Source organism: Aspergillus chevalieri, chromosome 7 (assembly GCF_016861735.1).
Source record: "Aspergillus chevalieri M1 DNA, chromosome 7, nearly complete sequence".
Classification (NCBI taxonomy): Eukaryota; Fungi; Ascomycota; class Eurotiomycetes; order Eurotiales; family Aspergillaceae; genus Aspergillus; species Aspergillus chevalieri.
This window is the reverse complement of record NC_057368.1, coordinates 1,548,026-1,572,029: the sequence shown is the minus strand read 5'-3', so window position 1 is coordinate 1,572,029 and position 24,004 is coordinate 1,548,026. Positions and strand designations below refer to the sequence as shown.

Sequence of the window (24,004 nt, the reverse complement as noted above, 5' to 3'; positions counted from 1 at the left end):
CGTCCAGCGAATTTGTATTAAAGAAGATACACAATAGCAAATTATACATAGAGACTAAATGGTAAACGGAAACGCTCTATTTCGAAAATGTAAAAATTGAATGAAACCCTCAGAAGGACAACAACCGTCAACACACGCCTATCCCATGCAGGTCATCAACAAGCCCTTCCAAGAATGAGAAAATAGATCACAGATTAAGATGAAATGTTCTTTTTTTCTTCCCGAAATGCCAATTACAATGAAATAATACGAAAAGAATCACGCCGAATGCTATAGCGGCCTGGGTATCACATGACAATCTGTACAGGAGTCAGTATCTCCAATACTGGAAGACTAAAACAGAGAGGTAAACTTACGCAATCGTTGTCCTTCTGGACAGTAGGAACTCCCATCTCTTCAAACGTCTTGGGACCTTTGCCCGGCAGTCCGGGCTTCTGGCTTGCCGAAGTCGAAGAAGAGGAAGTCGGCGGCTTAGGTGTGGATGGCGCAGATTCTTTGGCTGGCGTTTGGACAGACTGTGAAGAAAAGGAAGCAGCAGACGGCGATGATATGGCTGGTCGAGGGGAAGCCACAGAGCCTTGCGAGGGCGGAGAAACAGGGGTTCTTGCAGGCTTCCGATCAGGAGCCCCATCAAGACGCGGAGGCCGGCGGCGAGGATCAGCCCCTGGAGACTCCAAGGGTGCCGAGTAGCCGACATCGAGTTTAGGCGTGGCCGAAGGGCTGCGCATACTCGACGGGCTCGTAGGGGCGGTGGCGGTGGTTGGTGTTCTGGTGCCGCTTGGTTGACGGTGGCCCATGGGCCCTGCCCCATAGGACGCAGCTCGGTTGTAAGGGGGCGCATTAGCGCGAATGTTGGGGTTGATCGTGAATGCAGAGCTTGGCCGGGGATCCGGCATCGCAGCTCCATAGGGCGGCCGAGCCCTGGAGCTTGGCCTGTCGGGATAAGGTGCCGCAGATGAAGCAGGGCTGTTGTCAGAAAGACTCATTTTTGAGGGATCGGGCATTTCAATGTTTTCCGGTGTTGGCCCTAGATTGCCGGGTCGCTGAGATCCATACCGAGATTTAATCCTAGCAATAGCGACCTTTTCGTGATCCTTCTTGGACAACGTCTTGGACCGAGAAATACTATCGATCCGGTTTGTCGCATCCTTGTTCCCACTTGCCGCGGCTTTAGAGTACCAGCTTCTAGCCTCCTTGATATCGACAGGCACACAGATTCCAACTTCGTAGAAGTATCCCAAGGCGAATTCAGCAGTAGGGAAACCGCTCTGAGCGGCGCGTTGGGCGTATTTGAAAGCCAACTCGTCGTTCTTTTCGAATACTCCCTCGTGTCCGCAAAGGAACCACTTGCTAATTGCCATCTCCGCTTCCGGTTCACCCTGACGTGCAGCCAGAGCATTATAATGCAGGGATAATGCAGGATTAAAATCACAACCGAGCTGACACAGCTCGTACGCGGCGCCAATCTTCACCTGGGCTTTGGCGAATCCGTGATATGCGGCTTTTTCGATATTGACGCGAGCAGCATTAAGATCGAGGGGGAGGAACTGCTCAGGAACGCTCACTTGATTTAATTCACGCGCCAAAAGCATACCATAGACCTATAGATAAACATGGTCAGTTTAAGACTCGGAATGACAAGATACCAAGGTTACGCACATAGGCTCCCTGAGGGGCATTCTCGTCACAGGACTCCGCAGCATAGTGGATGTAATCCAGGCCCATCTGGTAGTCTTGCGACTGGCCATGTTGACCAAGAAGCATCATCATACCGAGACGCTGTTCAGACGATGGGTTAGCAATGATCAACAAGTTTCGACAAATGTACCGTCGAGTACGGGGCGCATACATAGTATGAAGCGGAATCACCCAGGTTGACACCTTTTCTGTAATGCCGAATAGCCTTTTCAGGTTCGCCTGCACTTTCAAATTGCATGCCAATTCTATACTCAGCCCTGGCGTAACCCTTCTCTGCCGCTCGCGAGTAGGCGCGGAATGCTTCTTTTTTGTCCACGGCAAAGCCAAACTTGCCAAATTCACGCCACATGCCTCTGATGAAGTCGGCCTTGGGGTGGAACTGGTCCGCCAAAAATCGCACGATGTTCATGGCATCGGCCTTGAGCTGATGCTCTACTGGCGGCGTCTGGGGGCGCGGAGGTTCAACCAGTGCCAGACGGGCCTCATTCTGTATCGCGACCTCGACATATGCCAGCGCGTCCTGCGCCCAGGCCAGCTGCATCTCCGGGTCGTTCGAAGACAAAACCGCCATCCTAGCAGTCTCTAGACTTGCTTCTCTCTGCTCGTCGGTGGGAGGGACATTTGGCGGCGGGTTGCGCAAAATGGGGAACGGAGAGAAATTGGGCTGATCCATCGTGTCATAGACAACAGACTGTTCATAGACACCAGCATCGTAACCTGAAGATGACTGAGGTCCGTGAACGACGGCGGCGGAAGAGGTCCGCTGAGGGTACTGCGCCCGGTCGTATTGTACTTGCCCGTACTGACTGCGGTGCGGGTTGCGCGCTTCGTGTTCGAGGTGGGCGATGTTGTGCTGCATGGTCTGGGGCACTTCAGGCATGACCCTATCAAGAGCGAGAGGAGAAAGTTAGCAACGTCCACCACCAACCTAAGACGAGCTGCTCAATGAAGACAGATCATTCAGGTGATAGATCAGACTCATAACCCACGACGCACCTCTGAGGAGAGGGGGATATGACTTCCGGCATGTAGAAGTCATCCTGACCCCCTGGATACCATGTAGCACCAAGTCGTGGCTGACCACGACCTTGCGGCGGTCTGTTCATCATTGGAGTTTCGTGTGGACGCTTATTGCTTGTTCCTTTGCTTCTTTCCTTTGTTTTTTTCTTGATTAATCCCCAGCGAGTGATTCGTGTGCACGGTTTCGTTTCGCTCTTTTAGGCCCGGCGTTGTCTTGATTGGGGGCACTTCGTTCCCAATAGCTAGTAGTTTGGCGGAGGGGCCCGGGAGAAATCTAAAAAAAGGAAGAAAAAGTACTCCGTACCAAAGGAACAGAAAAACAATCACGAGAAAGAAGCTGGCTAGGAAGAAAAGAGGTGGATCTAAGGGCAATTGAACAGCCCAGAATGGTGATAAATCGATCCTCCACCAGAGAGAGGCAGAAAAGAATCTTGCGCGATAATAATAACTCAGGATAGTAAGAGGACCACTCCAGATCACATGCTGTTTTTGGAGAAACTATTTCACACCATAAAGTGATAGAAATTAGCAAGGGGAAATCGCAATTTTTTTAGTCACACTCATGATAATAACAAACATACAGAGCACTTCAGTAGATAAGAGTATTTGTAGTACTCTAGTATGTACAAACGTATCGATGCAAGCGCAGCGCGGGGTTTGCAGGAAGCGGCTTAAAAGAGAAACATGCATTTCAGGAGAATACATACAGATACCCTATTACAGTTAAGAACTCAACTCTGTACTGCGCCCACCGTTGTTTTCTTCGGCGCCTGGACAGAGACGATGATAATAAAGAAACCAGTGGAATTATAATGCTGTCTAAACGGCCCTCTGCCACTATTAGACAATGGACCCTCTTAAAAACGGAGTCTAGCCCTGGTGGTAATTAATTCTTGTCAGGGGTCGTTACATTATGGTACAGCATTACACCGCCTAGAAAGACCTAGGTGTCTTATCCTTTCCGCCTACTCTGAATCGTAAACCAGGCACAGAAAGAGAGATCGAGCTCTCCAGTCGACTTAGAATAGATACACATCTAATCGGTCTGATTCAGGGCCAAGTGAGTATCCCGAACTTGCCTTGCCGTCTTGCCTTAGAACATTTCCAGAACTTTATGGGCTATGATGATCAGTGGTCTATCCGGCGCTTCGTATTCGTATGGAGTTCATATCCACACTGCTACTATGGAGCACTGACTAGCCCAGAGGATTCTGATAGACCATGCTAACAACGGGGTTACTTCGATAGGTATTCCTCCCGCCTCAGTCGACGTCCATTCCTATGCACGAAAACAGATTCGTAATTATGGGCCGTTTTGCAACTGACTAGGAATCCCAGTCTTTGGTGTAGGTTTGTTCCGCCAGTTAGGATTCGTGAGTTTATGCGGGTAAAAGAAACACCGTCGAACCATGGGTATGGTTAGAGCCATAAGGCGATAACGCTAAGAAAGATTCCTATTCATGCGACCAAGTCAACGTAAAGGGAGGAACAAGAGCCAAGCATATTATTTCCGACATCATGGATCTCCAAGCGGAGAATTTTCATCATCCGTATACGCCCTATGAGATCCAATTACAGTTTATGCGGTCACTCTATTCGTCTCTGGAGGAAGGCAAGGTAGCCATCTTTGAATCCCCCACGGGTAAGCCTAGCATGATTGCTCAACGTTCTTGCATTAGTTCTTTCCTCTGACGTAGTTGGCAATAGGCACTGTAAGTTTTGCACATTCCAAGGAGGGGAAAGGAAGCTAAGCCCCCAAGGGAAAATCCCTTAGTTTGATATGCGGCGCCTTGACTTGGCTACGAGACCACAAGCGCAAGGAGTTCCAAGAAAGAGTGGATAACACCGCGCGTGAGGATACCTCGCTTGGAAACTACCTGTATTGCAAATGCTTATTGGCCTTCTAGGTGATGACGGTGAACCAGAATGGATGTTGGAGTTTGCGAAACGCGAATCCAGTCGTGCTATCACAGAAAAGAGGAAAGACTTTGAAGCGCGTCTGGCAAAGACTAAGTTGGAAGAGGAGAAGCAAAGGTCTGCTGCTGAGCATCCAGAGAGACCTCGAAAGAAGCAGGTGTGCTGCATATCCAGACTTATACCAGAGGCGGCTTACTGATTGCTGCAACAGAAAGTCGACACTTCTACTGAAGCGAAACCGCAAGATGACGACCAGTTCGCCCTTGATGAATATGACAGCGAGAACGAAGAGCAACGGACATTCGGGAAAGGCACCGGCGGCTTCGACGGTCTTTCTATCAGCACCATGGCACTGTTGGAGCGCTTCAAAGGCAGGTATTCGTTTCAGAATAAGGATGATCAAGATGATGGGGATGAAGAGATTAAGATCTTCTTCTGCTCCAGGACACATTCACAGCTGTCTCAATTTGCGGGTGAGCTGAAGCGTGTTACAATACCGTCGAGTCTACCAAAGGAACTCCGGAGGGGTAAAATAGACGAGGATGAGCTCGAGGAACGGATCAAGCACATTTCTCTTGGCTCTCGAAAGAACCTCTGCATTAACCCTCGAGTAGCTGCCTTGGGAAATGCAACTGCGATCAACGAACGCTGCTTAGAGCTTCAACAACCTGGGGTGGCAGCTGACCACAAGTGCCCTTACTTGCCGACAAAGGAGGATGAAGCTCTGACTCTGGACTTTCGCGACCACGCATTAGCAACGATAAAAGACATTGAGGACATAGGGAAAGTTGGCAAACAGGTCGGCATATGTCCATACTATGCATCACGTTCTGTTATCAAGCACAGCGAGGTTAGTCACCCATTTTTCACTCTCCGATAAGCATCTACTAACCATTTTAACGAGGGATAAAGATTGTAACCCTTCCATACCCATTGCTGCTTCAAAGATCGGCCAGGGAAGCCTTGAATCTTTCCATTAAAGACCATGTTATTATCATTGACGAGGCCCATAACTTGATGGACGCAATCGCCGGCATCCACTCTGTCACAGTCACGCTCTCTCAACTTCAGTCTTCCATTTTCCAATTGACTACATATGCACGAAAATTCAAGAACCGCCTGAAGGGCAAGAACCGAAGCTATGTTGCTCAAGTCATCAGGCTTGTCAGTTCGACTGCGGATCACCTCAAATTATTAAAAGAGAATAAGCAGCCACTTGAGGGCTCAGTGCAGGCTTCAGATCTCATGGCCGGGAAAGGAGTCGACCAGATCAACCCGTACAAACTATGTCGCTATTTACAGGAAAGTAAGTTGGCAAGAAAGGTTGACGGATACGTTGAATTCTCTCAAGAAAAAGACAAACCTCGATCAAAAGACAAGCCCACAACGCCCGTCTTGTTTCATGTACAAAGCTTCCTTTTACCGCTGATGAACCCTTCTGCTGAAGGAAGACTGTTTTACGTGAAAAGCCAAGGCGATGTTCAACTGAAGTATATGCTCCTCGATCCAACGAATCATTTCCGCGAGATTGTTGAAGATGCTAGGGCAGTAATTTTGGCGGGCGGGACAATGTCTCCTGTAAATCTTTACCTAGGTTTTCTTTGCTGATATTTGGCTAATGCGCTACAGATGACTGACTACATGCATCACTTGTTTCCTTATGTACCATCTAGTCGATTGAGCACGTTCAGCTATGGCCATGTTATTCCAGCAGAGAATTTGACTGCACAATCACTAGTCAGAGGAATTCAAGGCTCCGAATTTGATTTTACTTATGAAACACGGGACTCCGAAAGGATGGTAAGCTTTCTTCACTAAGCTATTCGAATCCTTCTAGGCTAACGAGGCCCCGCTTTGCTATGATCAGATCATAGATCTTGGGCGAACAACAGCTGCCTTATGCCATGCTATTCCGGACGGTGTTGTTGCATTTTTCCCTAGCTACGATTACCTGGCCCGGGTCCTTAACATATGGAAAAAGCCTACCGCAGAGAACAAGACGCAGACAATACTCAGTCTTATCGAGCAGAAGAAACCCGTTCTGTACGAAACCCGGGAGGCGACAACTAGAACAGAGGAGCTTCTCCAACAATATACAGAGACTATCCAATCAGGATCGGGCGCTTTGCTTCTCTCCGTCGTTGGCGGAAGATTGTCCGAAGGTATCAACTTCTCCGACAGATTGGGTCGGGGTGTGTTGATGGTGGGTCTACCATTCCCCAATATCCGCAGCGCAGTTTGGCAGGCAAAGATCCAGTACGTCGAACAGAAAGCGTACAATCAAGGTTCAGGATCGGAAGAGAACAGAAAGTCCCTTGCAAAGGCAGCCGGGAGAGATTTCTACGAGAACGCATGCATGCGGGCTGTGAATCAGTGCATTGGGCGGGCTATCAGACATCACAACGACTATGCGGCCATTATCCTGGTTGACAGAAGGTATGAACTGCCTCGTATACAAGGGAAATTGCCGGCATGGATCAGGCAGAGTATGGTTGCTGGTGCTGGCCGACGGTCCGCCGACGTCACAGCAAAGGAACTCTCCAAGTTCTTCGCAGCACGATGAAAGGAGTAAGTATTGACATAGAGATAGCAGGATTTGAATTATATATATAAAAAGGCCCTTTTTTCTTTTTTTGTGAAGTTCGTATGTTTCCTTAACATTATACTTACTCTTTAGGAGTATTGTAGGGCGATAGTCATGTGACGCCCAGGACGGATGCCAAGAAATTCCAAGGGCTAGAACCCTACCCACAGGGCAAGCGAACCGGATTAGCGCACACTCTAGGCCGGCGGCCTTGATTTCAACATCTGAGCGAGCAACTTTTGTCACTCATCGCCAACCACTCAGACCGGTCTTGTCGAGCTCAGCACTGCCGACAAGATGCCTACCCGTTTCTCGAAGACAAGAAAATCGTGAGTCGAGAGTCCTTGTCCCTTATCCCTTGGCCACGAATTGTCCGGATCGATCGAAACTTTTTTTTTTCAACTTTCCCGCATGCGACACCGTTCAAACGATATCAAGGCACAAGGGGAAATACTGAATAGTCAGAACTAACATGGTTTTTTTTCCTACTCTAGCCGCGGTCATGTGTCGGCCGGTTACGGTCGCATTGGCAAGCACCGCAAGCACCCCGGTGGTCGCGGTATGGCCGGTGGTCAGCACCACCACCGCACTAACCTTGACAAGTACCACCCCGGTTACTTCGGTAAGGTTGGTATGAGATACTTCCACAAGACCAACCAGCAGTTCTGGAAGCCTACCATCAACCTCGACAAGGTACGTGGAATGCAATTCGTTTACACCCGGAGGTTACGGTTGGCGGAAACCGATAGCGGATAAACGGCGCATGTTTGATGGAGTGACGAACAAACGATCCACGCGAAAGAGGAGGGTGCACGAATGGCAAGGAGTCTGGATGGAATTTGGGAAACAATGAAGCTGAACAGTGGCATTTGGACATTTGGCTGATGGGATTGTGATACAGCTCTGGAGCCTCGTCCCCGCCGAGAAGCGTGACGCCTACGTTAGCGGCCAGAAGACCGACACCGCCCCCGTTATCGACCTCCTTCCCCTCGGTTACTCGAAGGTCCTCGGCAAGGGCCGTGTCCCTGAGATCCCGATCGTTGTCCGTGCCCGCTACTTCTCCCGGGATGCCGAGCAGAAGATCAAGGAGGCTGGTGGTGTTGTCGAGCTTGTGGCTTAAGCGTGGAACGGATGAGAAACAGGCAGGGTCGGTCTTGTGATGAAAGGTCAATTTTTTTTTCCGTTTTGTCTCAGAAAAAAAAAGAAATGGGAATCTTAAAAAATTCGAAAACTGGGAGTCTCGGATCGGTCGTATTGACCTGTGTATCTTGGGAAAGGGTCTCTTGCGACGTTTGGCAGGATCCTTAATGCCATCTTTTAACGATTCAAAAGATACCATAAAAGAGCATTATTCTACTGTTCTTTGTGCCTTTCCCGAGGAGTAGTCGAGTCTACGTATAGCGTGATGGAGCGACGTCAAATATCTTCATGCGTTATATTTCTTCCAGACATTGTACATGGATGTTCTTCTCTATATACATTCTCGTGACTTGTCCTGGCGTATCTACATTAAATCTTAGATTCCCGCACCGAACCAGAGCCCTTTGAACCGTCGTTGCTGGCCGCCAGGGTCTCGCTAATAAAGCGAACAGCCTCGTCAACCATCTTCGGGGTGACTTCGTGTCCGGCGTTCTCATCGATAACGTCCTCCAGCGAGACTGCGCCATCCGCGAACCAGCCATCGGGACCAATGGCCTTCTTCAACCAGGTAAGGAAAACCTCACCACGATGGTATGGCACCAACTTGTCCACTCCCCCGGACAAGTTGAGAATCTTTTTGCCGGCGATTGTACGGGTCAACAGCGCACGCAGGGACTCCTTCTCCGATTCAGTTGGCTCCGGCAGGGGTCCCTCACGCCGGGGTCCGGGTGCCGTAGACTTAACGCTGGTGTGGCTGAAGAACAGGCTGGCCGGGTCATACTTGGAGACGGTGTCTAAAAGAGACGTAGGGAATGCCTCAGATCCCAGGAACTGAGCGCCCGCAGGGTCAGTGCTGGTCCATTCCGGTAATTTGGATAGTCGCGCACGGTCTGCCATGAGGTTGACGTAGTCGGGGCAGCCAATAACTACGACACCGGCACTGACTCGGGGTTCATGAAGCAGGCAGCTCCATGTCGCGTGGCCTCCGAGGGAAACACCAAGCACCAGGTTCTCAACGATCTTGCGGTCTGATTTAGGGAAAACGAATGATGGGAGGTAGTCCATTAGCACCGAGGTATCCCGCGCCGTACCCTCTATCGTCCATATTAGCACCAACCTTCCCAAGAATAGAACTGTAACACCACTCACGGAAAACGGAGAACATGTCCTGCGCATGACGAGGATTGCCCTTCTTCCACGACTCATTACCCTGCGTATCCACCAATCTCGTCCCATGGTTCCTCTGGTCAAAAGAGACAGCAATCAGTCCCTTAGCAGGTTGCTGTGAGCCTGCAATCCTGCGGTTCCAGTCTGCGATAGCTGACTGAGCGATGCCCGTCATGCGGTCCTTGGTCGCCAGTCTAGGGTGTAGAAGCCACAGACAGGCCACATCGGTCGTTTGGGGAGGGAGTTCATCGAGACCAAAGACGGTGGTAAGGATGCCAGCGATAGGATAGGACTTTTCGGATATTTGTGGAGGAGCGGAGGGGGAAGTGGAATCGAAGGTCTTGAGGGGGTCAGTGTCTGTCATTATGCTGGAATTTTTTTTTTGGTTTTCTCGTCTTTCTTTCTGTCCTGGAAGTTGGAATGGGGAAGTCGTTTTCTGGAGAAGTGAGGGTTGATTCCCCGCTGGCTTATCCTCGGCCGTTGCAGAAGCCGATAGCGGACAGTACTGTATGGTACGGTACGGTAAGGTACAGCAATCGAATGCCCAACTTTATCACTTCGGACGCTAATGTATTCTTTTTTGATAACCTGCAATTTGCTCTAATTGCAATTGCATATCTTATGTAGCTCTATGCACTCGTATGCTTCAGGGTTATGCAACCACGTGGCTTTGCTGCCTGAACCACGTGTGTATGCCCCAGGCAGGAACAACGTCCGTACAGAGTACAGAGTATCCTCCTCATATGACAGATCCCGACGGGTCAAATCGGTCAGCTTATTGACAGCCCCCTTACTCTCTCTCTCTCTTATTTTTTGAGAGTCTTTTATGAACCTCTGCCCATTCTCCCTATTAACTCATAACCAACTGCCAAAACAGGCTTCCGTGCATTAATTCCTAGTGCAGCTCCACTGCGGCAAGGAACGGCGTTGAAACAACATCTCCTTTCGAACCTCCATTTTTACCTCCACGACTAATTGTCCTCTTCCTGATGCTCTTTCATTAATAGAAGACGCCCAATATTCCCTTTTTCTGAACAGGATAGAATGACCGCATAGAAAAATAAGGAGAGAAGAAGGTCTTGGTCAGCAGGGGTTTCTTGTGATCCGCATGTTCGTTGGTTCTCCCCCTTCGACTTCTCCGTACGGGGTAATCTGCATACGTCTTGTGCTACATCATCGGCGCTGCTACTGCATGTTCACAGCATTAGAATGCTAATCTTTGATATCATTTGCTTAGAAGCATGGCCGACTCGTCAATTATAACGAATCCTGAAGCCACTGTCCACCGGCCGGATATGAAAAAGCCAGATCCAATACCGCCTTCGAATTCCAATGCCCCCGGGGTAGCATCGCCAGTGCCTTCTCCTGCAACCGACGCCAAAAGTCGCCCTTCATCGTTCAAAAATGACTTGGGACGGGATGGGACGATTGAACGCGCTGGGGGAGGCAGCGGTATCATCAAAGAGAACGATGAAAATGGAGAGGCTGACCGTTTGGACATGGTAACGGCCCTGGGGGACAGGTCCGAGCCACTGAACACTCGGCCGCCAAACCACTCGGGCGATGGACTGCCTGGGCACAGGCATCATTCCTCACTGCCCGGAAATCCCTCCTCATCCCGTCGTCCAAGCGTGCAATTCACTCGTGACGCCTCCGATAATGAACTCCCTTCAGAGTTACCCCACTCCAGGCCCTCATCTGTCTTAGGAGAAGATGCAGATCCGACATCGAAGGGAAAACAGTCGATTTTTACGAAATTAAAAGCCTTCGCAGCTTCGCCTTCCTTTGCCTCACACTCTCGTTCGGCCAGTGGTGCGACTATCGGCGAGTCTCGAACAATGGCCGGGGATTTAGCAACCCCAGGCTCCGAAAGAGGGGAATTTCGGTTCCCAGACACATTGGAGGAAGAAGGAAGTGATATTGATGCTGACGCCGAGGAAAGTGCTGGGGAGCAGCGCACACGCTTGCGGAAGAAAAAGAAGCAACCACGCCGCCGACAGCAGCCACCGGAGAACGATTCGGCCCCTGGAACCGCTCCTACGACACCTAGAACAAGTCGGCCTTCATTTAACCGATACGGTTCTTTTACTCCTTTCGAGAACTACCGCCACAACTTTTTCCCTCGAAGAGCAAGTGCTGCTGACATCCACCAACAGCGCGAGGGTGTGTCGGAGGATGAGGGACGTGACCGCCTTAATAGAAACCGCGCCATGAGACGAAGGAGTGCCTGGCTCGCCAATGCTCGTGGCTTGAGCTACGGGCTGGGTGCGAATGCAGAGGAAAGACGGTCGGGTAACCTGAGGCGATTCGCCGGATTGGCGGGCCCTTCTGAAAACTCAGAGAACCTTGCGGCACGCCGGCGCAATCGTGGTGACCGCGGCTCTAGTCTTAGCACCCAAAGATGGAAGCAGATCAAGGCTGGATTAAAGCTTATCGGACAGCGTCGCAAGGCCGACAATACGGTTGACCATGCCAAATCAGCGGAACTACTAGCAGAGCTAACCTCTGGGGTGCCGGCCGCCCTGATTTTAGCTAGCATGTTCCAACGAGACGAACACGGTAGCAAGCGTATCCCAATCCTGCTTGAACAACTAAAGGTCCGCGTTACAGATAGCCGTATCGATTCCAATTCGGGTGACCGTCACCTGGTTTTCCGAATCGAACTCGAATATGGCAGCGGCATGACACGGATGAAATGGATCATCCACCGAACCCTACGGGATCTTGCCAATCTGCATCTGAAATACAAGCTTCACTTCGGAACACAAAAATATATTCAATTACGGAATCCTGAAGGGGGGCATACTCGTCTCCCACGCTTTCCTCGGAGCGCGTTCCCCTATTTGCGTGGAGTTCGTGGATTGGAAAGTGAGATGGAGGATGAAGAGGATGAAGTTGGCTACGAGACAGAAGCCAATGCCACTAGTGGTAACGAGAGGGGTGGGAAGAAGAAGAAACAAAATCAGCAACAGTCATCGCGACGATCGTCCGCTGCCTTATCCCGCAAGAAGTCCAACGCCACCAATCCGCAGGAGGGTGAGAACACAGCAGCGGAAGCAGGCCCTGCCAACAAGAAGGAATCTTATCCAGAGAAACAACGGAAGAAGCTCGAGGCTTATCTTCAGAAGATGATCCGGTTCCTAATCTTCCGGCCAGACAGCAATCGTCTGTGCAAGTTTTTGGAGTTATCGGCATTGGGTGTTCGTCTCGCAGCTGAAGGCAGTTACCACGGCAAGGAAGGGTTCTTGATCATTCAGTCATCCAAGGGCTTGGATTTCCGCCGGGCTCTTACGCCAGCCATGGTGAAGAAACGTCATTCCCCTAAATGGTTCCTAGTGAGACACAGCTACGTGGTTTGCGTCGACTCACCCGAAGAGATGAATATCTACGATGTCTTCCTGGTCGATCCTTTCTTCAAGATGCAGACACAAAAGATCAGCTTGCGAAACCAGAAAGCGAAGGAGCTGGCAAAGTCTGCAAAAGAATCAGCCAGACACCCGCAACATCACACCCTGAGACTTGAGAACTCGGAGCGAAAGATGAGACTGCTGGCCAGAAATGAACGTCAGCTAACCCAGTTCGAAGATTCAATCCGGTTCATGGTGAGCAACACTCCATGGGCCAGGCCAAATCGCTTTGACAGCTTTGCTCCTGTCCGTCACAAATGTTTCGCACAATGGCTTGTTGATGGGCGTGACCACATGTGGATGGTTTCGCGAGCGATCAACCAGGCCAAGGATGTTATCTACATCCACGACTGGTGGCTGAGTCCCGAGCTCTACATGCGACGGCCAGCGGCGATCAGTCAGAAATGGCGTCTGGATCGTCTTCTGCAGCGCAAGGCCCGTGAAGGGGTGAAGATTTTTGTCATCATGTACCGAAACATCAACTCTGCTATTCCGATCGACTCGGAATACTCCAAGTTTTCTCTTCTGGATCTGCACCCGAACGTCTTCGTGCAGAGATCTCCGAACCAGTTCCGGCAGAACACTTTCTTCTGGGCTCACCACGAGAAGCTGTGCATCATCGATCACACCCTGGCTTTTGTTGGCGGAATTGACTTGTGTTTTGGAAGATGGGATACTCCCCAACACCAACTCACGGACGATAAGCAGACGGGTTTTGAGACGGCTGACATGCCCAAGGACGCAGACCATTGCCAACTCTGGCCCGGAAAAGACTATTCCAACCCGCGTATTCAAGACTTCTACGAGCTCGACAAGCCATACGAAGAGATGTATGACCGCAATACGATACCTAGAATGCCGTGGCACGATATTTCCATGCATGTTGTTGGCCAACCAGCCAGAGATCTCACCCGGCATTTCGTGCAACGATGGAACTACATCCTACGACAGAGAAAGCCGACTCGCCCGACCCCCTTCTTGTTGCCCCCGCCAGATTTCGATCCCAGGGACTTGGAAGCCCTTGGCCTGGATGGATCTAGCGAAGTCCAGATCCTGCGTTCTAGTAGCATGTGGTCGACTGGAACACCTGAAGTTACGGAACACAGTATCATGAATGCCTATGTTAAGCTGATCGAAGAATCCGAGCATTTCGTCTACATCGAGAATCAGTTCTTCGTCAGCACATGTGAGATCGATGGCAGGAAGATCGAAAACCTTATTGGAGATGCTCTGGTGGAAAGGATTACCCGAGCAGCCAAGAACGGTGAAGCATGGCGCGCTGTCATCGTCATTCCACTAATGCCCGGTTTCCAGAATACCGTGGATAGCGAAGGTGGAACGAGTGTCCGCCTTATCATGCAATGTCAATATCGAAGCATCTGCCGTGGAGAGACCTCGATATTCGGGCGGCTCCGTGCCCTAGGAATTGAGCCCGAAGAATACATACAATTCTTCAGTCTTCGAACCTGGGGCAAGATTGGTGACCAGAGCCAGCTTGTCACGGAGCAGCTCTATATCCATGCCAAGTGTATGGTGGTGGACGATCGGGCTGCGATCATTGGGTCAGCCAATATCAATGAGCGGTCTATGCTTGGATCGCGGGATTCAGAGGTAGCGGCAGTCGTGCGTGACACGAATATGATCTGGTCTACCATGAATGGTCAGCCTTACCTTGTCGGGCGGTTCCCGCACACACTTCGTATGCGTCTGATGAGAGAGCATTTGGGCATCGATGTCGATGAATTGTTGGAGCATGATATTGCTGCTGAAGAAGAGAAGCAAATGTTTGAAATGGCGGAGGGAAACTCGAAGGCTCCCGAAGCCAGAGAGGATGCTGAAACCGCGGCTATGATGTTAGAAAAGCAGGATGAACGGGATATGATTGAACGTCGCCATCAGATGCAAGACGAGTTCCTTTCTCGGTCCGAGGACATGCATAGTTTCAACCACGACATCGATTGGGAGCAAGGCAACAACCCGAATCTCAAAACCAGCAAGAAAATGACCACTGATGCGAGAGTCACACAGAATGCTGAGCACAGGAAAGATGTCGATGGTGATGGTCCCGATCGCCTAAACTCCGCTACACAAGCCGGCCTAGGGGATGCACGCGATTCCAAGTTTGTCGACAGCCGCAAGGAAGTTCTGGTATCGCCTGTCTCGGCTGAAGGAAAGGGCAGTCTACAGCAACCCAGGCAAACGGGACAGCCACAACCCCCACAAGTTGCTCCCAACGAGGAATTGCAAGAACAGGCTGCTCCAGCTTCCCCGGAGACCGGATCAGCATTGTCTCCTATCATAGAAGGACTACCCAGTGTACTGCGTCCAAGCTCGGCATCGAACGTTGACGTTGAAAGCAGCCACAGTGGTGCTGCGCTGGGCTCGAAAGAAAGATACGATGCTGCAAAATACCCACAGCCTCTTTCGTCAGAATTGAAGCATATCTTCGTGGACAAGGACTGTATGAGAGACCCAGTGACTGATATCTTCTACCTGGACACCTGGCAAGCTGTAGCTGAGAAGAACACCAAGATCTATCGAAGTGTGTTCCGTTGCATGCCAGACAGTGAGGTGAAGTCCTGGAAGGAGTACAAAGAATATGCCACGTATGGAGAGCGCTTTGCAGAGATGCAAAGCCAGCACAGTGCCAAAGCATTTCAGCCACCGCAGCAGCGAGCAAGTGGTCCTCCCGGTGCGGATGCAGCCACGACGACACCCGCCAAACCTCCTCAGCCTAACACTGAACTCGTCGACAAAAAGGGATCTCAGTCCCCGGACGAAAAGTCTTCCCATAACCAAGAGCCTATCAATGAAAAGTCACATGATCATGGAACAAGTGCCGACGACCTTGAGAAGTCACAGTCAAACCCGCCGCCGCTAGTTGACTACTCGGATGCTTTGAATCGCAACGCAACACTATCACGGAAGCGGAGACGAAGGGCGACGACGCTTGGCTCGAAGCGGGATTTCCTTGCGTCGGATGAGGTGATGGATAAGGAACGATCAGAGGAATTGTTGCACAAGGTCCAGGGACATCTGATTCTTTGGCCTTATGACTGGTTCGCTTCCCTTGTTATGAACGTGTTTCTAGGAGTTCTAATACTAACTGATTCCAGGCTTGAGAAAGAAGAGCAGGGTGGGAACTGGCTCTATGCACTTGATCAGATCTCGCCCCTGGAGATTTAGTAAGTTCTTTTCGTGCTCTATAACACACAATTCCATGAGCTGACTGGGGACAGCAATTAAATTCATAATGCCTAATCGAATGTTCACTCTGAACTCTCAAGAAATAGACGTCACCTGCGAGCGCCTTTTTCTATTCTGTGTACGACATATATGCAACTCATTACAGCAGTTGCATTGGTTTGTTTTAATAACCATACACCAGACGTTCGTTGGCTTGATGCCAGGGCGTCAATATCTTAGATCTGTGTTAAGCAGGCGTTTTCATGGTCTTGCAAGCATTGGCGCAGCTTTGGGCGGTATTATTTTTTGAAAATGTTCGCTTCCTTTTGCAGAAACAACAGATAGTTGCTTTAGATTCGCATGTAAGATATACACATAATAATACATAGATATAATACAGAGGACCTTTTGATATCTAGTATAATTCAGGATACTAGACCATGAATGTCAGCGAGACCATGACGCTTCCTCTCGAAATCCTCGAAATTGGCACGCAGACCATGAGTCAAGATACTCTGCCCAACCGAGCCCCCAGAAGCATCCCAATCGTCCGATGCTGTTCTCAATCGTGCATACGCAGCAGCCCAGACATTCTGTATATCCCTCGTCCGGGTACAAAACCGTCCCAAATCATTCATATAATTTGTCGGATCCTGAATACACAAATGGTCCGCGATGGGCTCGTTACCCTTGAAACCCGCAGTCCGTTTGAGATTCATAAGCGCGCGCTGGCCCCGAATATGCGCGGGGGTCTCCTCAGGCCACGACCAATTCATATCTGCGCTCCGGACGGATTCCGCGTTGAACCAACCTGGTGGGTCAACGGCGACACCATTAGCAGCGAGGTCTACGTCAATTCCGTACATGCGCAGGAAAGCGAGGAGCTGGACGCCTAGGCTGCGTGGGCGTTGGAAGCGGCCGTGGTTCATTTTGCAGAAGGCGACGAGGAGCATTAGGAGGGCGTTTGTGCCTATTGACGAGTGGTGGGGGCCGAAGAGTCCTTGTGCTTCGAGGATGAGACGGGTGGTCCTGTATAAGGGGCGCACGGCGGGGTACTCGGCTAGGTAGTCATTGATGTATTCGACGGAGGAGGGGATGCCCTCTTTGCATTGAAATCGGACTCGTATGCCTGTTGGGTGGTGGATTGCTAAAAGGACTGGGATGCGGTTGTATACCAGGAATGTTTTATCTTTGAACGTGGGGGTTTGCCATAGGGTCTGCTGGACCCTTTCCAGCAGGTTATGATAGGCTTCTAGAACTTGAGGTCTGGTGGAACTGGGTTTACGGATGTCGTCCTTCGACCATCCAATATCTGGTATTGGCAAGACGAAGTCGAGGTCTGAATGAGTCGACGCGACACCCGTCCGCCAGGAGCCAGCCAACTGGGGCCTATGAGGGACGTCTTCGAGGAGCTTCGAGACTGTGCTCACTAGTCCATCCACTCCGTTTTGTTCATCCGAAGTTGGCGTCAGATAGGCGTCCAAGGCTCGAATTTCAGCATTTAGCTGGGCCATAGCATCGGATGTGTGAGCCTCAGCATGATAGCTGAGCCATGGCCATTGTTCTGGTCGGTTCTGCAGAAGGCTCACACTCCATCGCAACTGCTGATTCACCCATTCCGGTGGTTTTTCGTAGTCAGATCGGAGCCGAGACCTGATTTGTCTATCTAATTCCCGGCGACTGATTCTCGGTTTTTGAGTACTTTCCGGCGTGACCTGTTTTTGTTCCTCCCCTTGTTTCTGGGGTGGTTTTCTGATCGCTCTCTGTGTCGTTGGGCGATGGTTCTTCGGAGGTACCGTGGTGTTCACCACGCGAAACAGACTGGCTCGGTTGGAGGCACGATGAGCTTCCAGCGTCTTCTGCAGACTTTCCGGAAAGACTTCCGTGGCATTTTCGTCGCGCGGGTGGAAGTGAGTGGTAGAGCCATGGAGCTGGCAGGACGATGTTGTACCAAAACTGAATAGAGTGGGGAGGCGATGAGGACGTAGACCAGGAAGACGGCCAACAAGGCGCATGGCAGCGCGATCAGGCGAGCAACGGCATTGCGAAGGGAAACGGTGAATCCGGGGCATGTACTTGGACGGGGAAGACCGGATGAAGTGACAATGAGAGCAAAGTGACGCGAACAGAATGAACGGAATTTTTTTAGGATGGGAGATATGATGGTAGAATGATATGTTTGCGATAGCGTCATGTGACCATCACGTGGAGAGCCCTAGTCACGTGTGATAGCAAGAATAGAGTCAAGGTCGACAGTTCTAGGAATGAAATCATAGCAAAAGAGAAGAAAACAAGTCGTTCAGAAAGTGATTCAGGGACTCAAGGAGTGCGACAGAGACGTATCAGTCATACGCAGTCCGGGTATCCTGTTTCGTTCTTCTGTCTCTTCTATTACCGGGACTTCGTATACTCCTCCGAACGCCTACTTTATATATATCTCTTTCTTGATTTGTTTTTTATTAATCCACCCCTGCTATTTTCCCTAATTTTCCCTGTTCATTAGCTCTTCTCTCCTATCCAATTCCTTGGGCCTGTGACCACTGCTTATCGCCTTGACTGGTTCTGGCCGGACTTCTCCCCTCCTCTCTAGTCTCTTCCATTCTCTTCCAGCGACTTTTCCTCCTCTCGCACCTCTTCCTTTTCTTTTCATCCTCGACCTTATTTTCTTCGTTTTATTCTCTTCCTCCCTCTTAATACTCTATTAATCGCTATTCTCATTCCTCATGGCTTCTTCTGCTTTTTCTCTCCCTCAATAGTCCCCGGCCTTCCTCCGTCGCCCTTCGCTGCAACCAGGTACAGTAATCTCCTCTCCTCACCCAACGTCTATCCTTTCCCTAGCTTATCTTAATCATTCCAAACTAACATATACCTCTAGTCCTGTCTACGACTCTTTTTGCGCGAACCAAAAAATCCCTTTTCCTCCTCGTTTTTCCTCTCTGATCCACAATGTCCGAGCACGAGACCCCCCGCGTCCCCGATGGCCAGCCCAATCCGGTCATGGTCGGCCCTGGCATGAAGACCTTGGGCGACGACGCCTACACCAAGGCATCCACCGTCACTCCCAGCCTCAACGTCGATAAGAAGCATCCCGTTGCCAGCGACGCTCCTTCCTACTTTTCGGACAACCCCGGTACTCGCACCGCTCCGCCGCCCGATGGTGATAGCGACGTCACCACCCCCGCCACTCCCGAACAGGCTGCAAAGAATGCGAAATCGGGAAGGGAACTGTTGCGCCGGTTGAGTCTAGTGGGAGGTACGCCGCAGACTATCCCGGAGCCAGACCCTCGTGAGCAGCACCCCGGATTACGCCTCTCCGGGCGAATCATCAGTGCCGCCTTCTGTATACCCTACAAGTTGTACTTTCAGTCGGGATCGGATTGGGTATGGTGTACCTTTCTATACCGCTCATTCTTATTTCAGACTGACATTGGACCCGTTATAGGAACTCAAGACCCGTCGCGGTACGTCGGCGCTGTTTGATTCGTTCGCCTATCTCGGTTCCGATAGCACAAAATGGTCGCATACATTAGTCGGGTGGACAGGCGAAATTGAGCCAATTGAAAACGAAAAATCCCCATTACAGCACATCCCCATCAATGTTGGCGCAAAACCCCAAGGGCTCTCTGGTGCCACCACCGGCCCTGTGCCCTTGCCCGTGAACAAAGCTGCGGCTCCAGTTCCCGTGGATGCCAGTCAAAAGCAACCTGCCCATCCCCTTTTGGAAGGGATAAGGGTCACGAAAAAAGACCGTGATCGCTTGGATGCGCAATTGAGTTGCTGTCGTTACGGTCGAATTGCGCCCGTGTGGCTCACGGATGAAACCGAGGACCAGGAGCCGGAAGATACGTTATTGCTAGAAGACCAAGGTCGATGGAGGCGCTATGCTGAGCGGGAGTTATATCCGCTTTTACACTACAAGCAACATGGTCCTACCGATGGCCGGTGTGAACGTAGTTGGTGGGCGGACTATGTCCGCATGAATCGACTATTCGCGGACCGCATCCTGGAGGAGTATCAGGAAGGGGACATTGTTTGGATTCATGACTACCACCTGTTCCTGTTACCCATCATGCTGCGCCAACGGATCCCCAATCTCTTTATCGGGTTCTTTTTGCACGCACCATTCCCCAGTAGCGAGTTTCTGCGCTGTCTCGCGAAGCGGAAAGAAGTCTTAACGGGTGTATTGGGTGCCAATATGCTCGGGTTCCAGACGTTCTCCTACTCCCGCCACTTTTCATCTTGCTGTACAAGGATCCTTGGCTTCGATTCGAATTCCGCTGGAGTGGATGCATACGGCGCGCACGTGGCTGTGGACGTGTTTCCTATTGGTATTGATGCCAAAGCGATTCAAGATGCTGCATTTGGCGCCCCAGAGATTGAAAAGGCAGTAGCGGGACTTCGGAGATTGTACGCTGGAAAGAAGATTATTGTTGGCCGTGACCGCTTGGATAGTGTCCGTGGAGTGTCGCAAAAATTGCAGGCTTTCGAATTGTTTTTGGAGCGCTATCCAGAATGGCGCGACAAGGTTGTGCTGATCCAGGTCACCAGCCCGACTAGTGTTGAGGAAGAAAAAGAAGACCCAGAAAACAAGATTGCTAGCCAGGTCTCCACTTTGGTTGCCAGCATCCATGGCCGATTTGGCTCGTTGAGCTCTTCGCCTATCCAATACTACCCACAGTACCTCACCCCGCACGAATATTTTGCTCTGTTGCGAGTGGCCGATGTTGGGTTAATCACGACTGTCCGGGATGGTATGAACACGACCGGTCTGGAATACGTTATCTGTCAACAGGAGAACCATGGACCCTTGATCCTTTCCGAGTTCTCCGGTACTGCTGGTACCCTCTCCAACGCGATTCACATTAACCCCTGGGACCTGGCGGGTGTGGCAGGTGCCATCAACCAGGCATTGACCATGTCCCCAGAGGAGAAGAAGGAACAGCACACGAAACTTTACAGACATGTGACTACCAACACGGTGGGATCATGGTCCAAACAATATCTCAACCGTCTCCTCACCAACCTCTCTTCCTTTGACCAATCCGAGTCGACTCCGGCACTCGATCGCGCCAAGCTGTTGAGGCAGTATCGCAGAGCCCGGAAGAGGCTGTTTATGTTCGACTACGATGGGACTCTTACACCAATCGTCAAAGATCCACAAGCAGCCATCCCATCAGACCGTGTGCTGCGAACCATCAAGAGTCTTGCGGCTGATCCCCGCAATGCAGTTTGGATCATCAGTGGCCGTGATCAAGCCTTCCTGGATGAGTGGATGGGCCATATCCCAGAACTGGGTCTGAGTGCGGAGCACGGCTGCTTCATCCGAAAACCTCGCTCAGATGACTGGGAGAATCTGGCGGAGAAAACGAACATGGGGTGGCAAAAGGAGGTCATGGAGGTATTCCAGCACTACGCGGAACGGACACAGGGTTCCTTTATCGAACGGAAACGGGTGGCCTTGACCTGGCATTATCGCCGGGCGGATCCTGAATACGGTGCATTCCAGGCTCGAGAGTGTCGGAAAGAGTTGGAGGAAACAGTCATGAAGCGGTGGGATGTAGAAGTGATGGCAGGCAAGGCGAACCTTGAAGTACGGCCGACGTTTGTCAATAAAGGCTTTATTGCCACTCGTTTGGTTAATGAGTATGGCACGATGCCCGGGAAAGCTCCTGAGTTCATCTTGTGTCTAGGTGATGACTTCACCGATGAAGGTATTTTTTCTTCCCGCCCCCTTTACTATCTTGGTCCTCGACTAACATTTCTCAGACATGTTCCGTGCGCTTCAAAAATTCGACCTCCCATCCTCCCATGTTTACTCAGTCACCGTCGGCGCAAGCTCGAAGCAAACCGAGGCCAGCTGGCATCTCCTCGAACCCGCCGATGTGATTGGGACAATCGGGATGCTGAACAACAGCTCGAGTAATCAGGAGTATTAGAAGACTTATTTACTTGCTTTTTTTTTTTCTTTGAAGATCTAGAGAGGGACTCTGGATTCGATTTCGATTTCGATTTGCTCGCACGATATATACTTTATATATATTTCCAAAAAACCGCCCGTATCCGTGCCGTGCCGCGTAGAGGGAGCTGAGGGTGTTATTAGGTTCAACTGGCGTATTGGCGATCTTAATTTTGTGGTTTTTGCTTCTTGCTCCAGCAGTGACGCGGAGCTGATCGGAATGGGTTTGCTACAGATAGACATGTTAAACGGACTATTAGGATAGAGAATTTTGAGCACAATGATCACTACTACAGCTGTCAAAAGAGATGTTACCTGATATCAAAGCACAAAGTACACGCAATTTACGAATCGATAGGTCTTGTCTATTTCAATCTTGTCCTGCAGACATCCCTCACTGCGTATAGTCTACAACACATTAACTTAATGATCCCAAACAACAGCTGGAATCTGCCCCTTCATCGCCTTCTTCGCATACAACGCCCCCGTCCTACCCTCCTTCTCATCCCACGTCGTAACAACCACCTCCTCTCCATCCTGCAATGCAACAGCCACGAGATGCTGCTGCTTGCCAGGAGAAATCTCGAACTGGCGCGGGTTAATACCGTACGCGGGCTCGAGGCTTAGGAAGGAGGGTTTTCTGAACGCGGTGCCGGACGCGTTGGCGATGGAGAAGATGGCGAAGGAGTCGTTCTTAGGGCCGAACGTTGAGTCGAGGCGGTTAGAGATGATGACGTGGTTGTTCGTGGGCTGTGCGTTGTTAGCGATGTATACTTAAAAGAATGAAGGAGAAAGGAAGGGAACGGGGGGGAAGGGAGGGCCTACCGAGATGGCAATTTCCGATGCCTTGGATCCATCCGGACCAGGCTTCTGTCCGCCAAAGGTACTCTCCTCGGACACACTGGTGAACTCCATGCTCCCAGACTCGGAGTAGGCTACCTTATACCCAGTCAACGAGTTCATCAACTCCGACACAAGGTAACAGTACACCTCGACCTCGCCATTCGCAACCTGCGCCCGCGACGCATTCTTAGGCGTCCAGAATGCCAGATGGCGCGGTCCCAACCCCGGCTTGGTGACCAACGGCGAGACCTCCTTCAACTGGCCGGTGTGCTGGTTGATTTTGAAGATGCGGACAAAATCAGCACCCAGGTCTGGGACGAGGACGAAGCGGCCTGTAGGGTCGAGATAGGCGCCGTGAGGGTGCGGTGCGTCCTGGCGTTCAGCGTTGGGACCGGGGCTGCCCATGTGGAAGTTGAAGGTCTGGAAGCGGTTGAAGTCGCCAGTGATGGGGTCGACGGAGTAGGTAGTCACGGCGGAGCCGTCGCTTCATTCTGTTAGTGCTGTGCATATGGGAGATAGGTAGTTGAGCAGATATAGAAACATACTAATGAGCAACAGCAATGAACTTGCGGCCAGGGACCCCAGATGCAGAATACAGCACCGACATGACCGGACCGCTAATGGTCTCGATATGTTTGATCGGAGTAAGAGAACCATTGGCGTTGGTATGGAACGAGGCGATGCTGCCATTGGGGACATTGAGGCCTTCGTCCAAACAGTACAGGATGTCATGGTGACCGTCCAGCATCAGCCACGAAGGACTGGGACCGCAACCAGTGGACTCTGCAATGACAGACAGATTGCCAGTACCATTGCTAGCAGGCGCCAGGGAAAGCGTGGAAACAATCCCGGCGTATGAGGCGGCGTATAGACGGGAAGCCATGGCCATAGCGGGGAATGCGCAGAGCGCGGCTGTGAACCAAGAAGACTTCATTCTGACAGCGGTCTATTTTTTTCTTTCACTCTATTTTTTTCTATCATTCCAGGTAGGGAAGCAAGGCATGTAAGTATATATGCAGCCGGAGATTAACTTTCCGAGGCGCGAAGAATGCAGGCCCGAGGGGTTGTTGGATAGTCTGCACAGCA

At 50.9% G+C, this 24,004-nt stretch overlaps 7 protein-coding genes across 7 annotated transcripts; 3 read left to right on the top strand and 4 right to left on the bottom strand.

The window, feature by feature from the left end:
* Positions 1–287: 287 nt before the first annotated feature.
* Positions 288–2,807, bottom strand: ACHE_70535S (putative chitin synthase activator (Chs3); the record flags this gene model as incomplete). Its single annotated transcript, XM_043282879.1, has 5 exons — positions 288–299; positions 357–1,601; positions 1,660–1,779; positions 1,850–2,582; positions 2,695–2,807. 5 exons carry the CDS (start codon positions 2,805–2,807, stop codon positions 288–290), a joined length of 2,223 nt encoding a protein of 740 aa, XP_043140214.1.
* A 4,709-nt stretch (positions 2,808–7,516) lies between these two features.
* Positions 7,517–8,339, top strand: RPL28 (60S ribosomal protein uL15; the record flags this gene model as incomplete). The annotated part of the gene is made up of 3 exons (XM_043282878.1): positions 7,517–7,548; positions 7,714–7,912; positions 8,121–8,339. The coding sequence occupies 3 exons, from the start codon at positions 7,517–7,519 to the stop codon at positions 8,337–8,339; spliced, it is 450 nt and encodes a 149-aa protein (XP_043140213.1).
* Positions 8,340–8,728: 389 nt separating this feature from the next.
* Positions 8,729–9,890, bottom strand: ACHE_70533S (uncharacterized protein; the record flags this gene model as incomplete). Its single annotated transcript, XM_043282877.1, has 2 exons — positions 8,729–9,453; positions 9,509–9,890. The coding sequence occupies 2 exons, from the start codon at positions 9,888–9,890 to the stop codon at positions 8,729–8,731; spliced, it is 1,107 nt and encodes a 368-aa protein (XP_043140212.1).
* An 877-nt stretch (positions 9,891–10,767) lies between these two features.
* On the top strand, positions 10,768–16,119 carry pld3 (phospholipase D; the record flags this gene model as incomplete). The annotated part of the gene is made up of 1 exon (XM_043282876.1): positions 10,768–16,119. The coding sequence occupies one exon, from the start codon at positions 10,768–10,770 to the stop codon at positions 16,117–16,119; it is 5,352 nt and encodes a 1,783-aa protein (XP_043140211.1).
* A 425-nt stretch (positions 16,120–16,544) lies between these two features.
* On the bottom strand, positions 16,545–18,134 carry ACHE_70532S (uncharacterized protein; the record flags this gene model as incomplete). The annotated part of the gene is made up of 1 exon (XM_043282874.1): positions 16,545–18,134. The coding sequence occupies one exon, from the start codon at positions 18,132–18,134 to the stop codon at positions 16,545–16,547; it is 1,590 nt and encodes a 529-aa protein (XP_043140210.1).
* A 931-nt stretch (positions 18,135–19,065) lies between these two features.
* orlA (putative alpha,alpha-trehalose-phosphate synthase subunit Tps2) lies at positions 19,066–22,055 on the top strand (the record flags this gene model as incomplete). Its single annotated transcript, XM_043282873.1, has 3 exons — positions 19,066–19,500; positions 19,562–21,830; positions 21,886–22,055. The coding sequence occupies 3 exons, from the start codon at positions 19,066–19,068 to the stop codon at positions 22,053–22,055; spliced, it is 2,874 nt and encodes a 957-aa protein (XP_043140209.1).
* A 443-nt stretch (positions 22,056–22,498) lies between these two features.
* ACHE_70529S (uncharacterized protein) lies at positions 22,499–23,852 on the bottom strand (the record flags this gene model as incomplete). The annotated part of the gene is made up of 3 exons (XM_043282872.1): positions 22,499–22,825; positions 22,901–23,402; positions 23,464–23,852. 3 exons carry the CDS (start codon positions 23,850–23,852, stop codon positions 22,499–22,501), a joined length of 1,218 nt encoding a protein of 405 aa, XP_043140208.1.
* Positions 23,853–24,004: the final 152 nt, after the last annotated feature.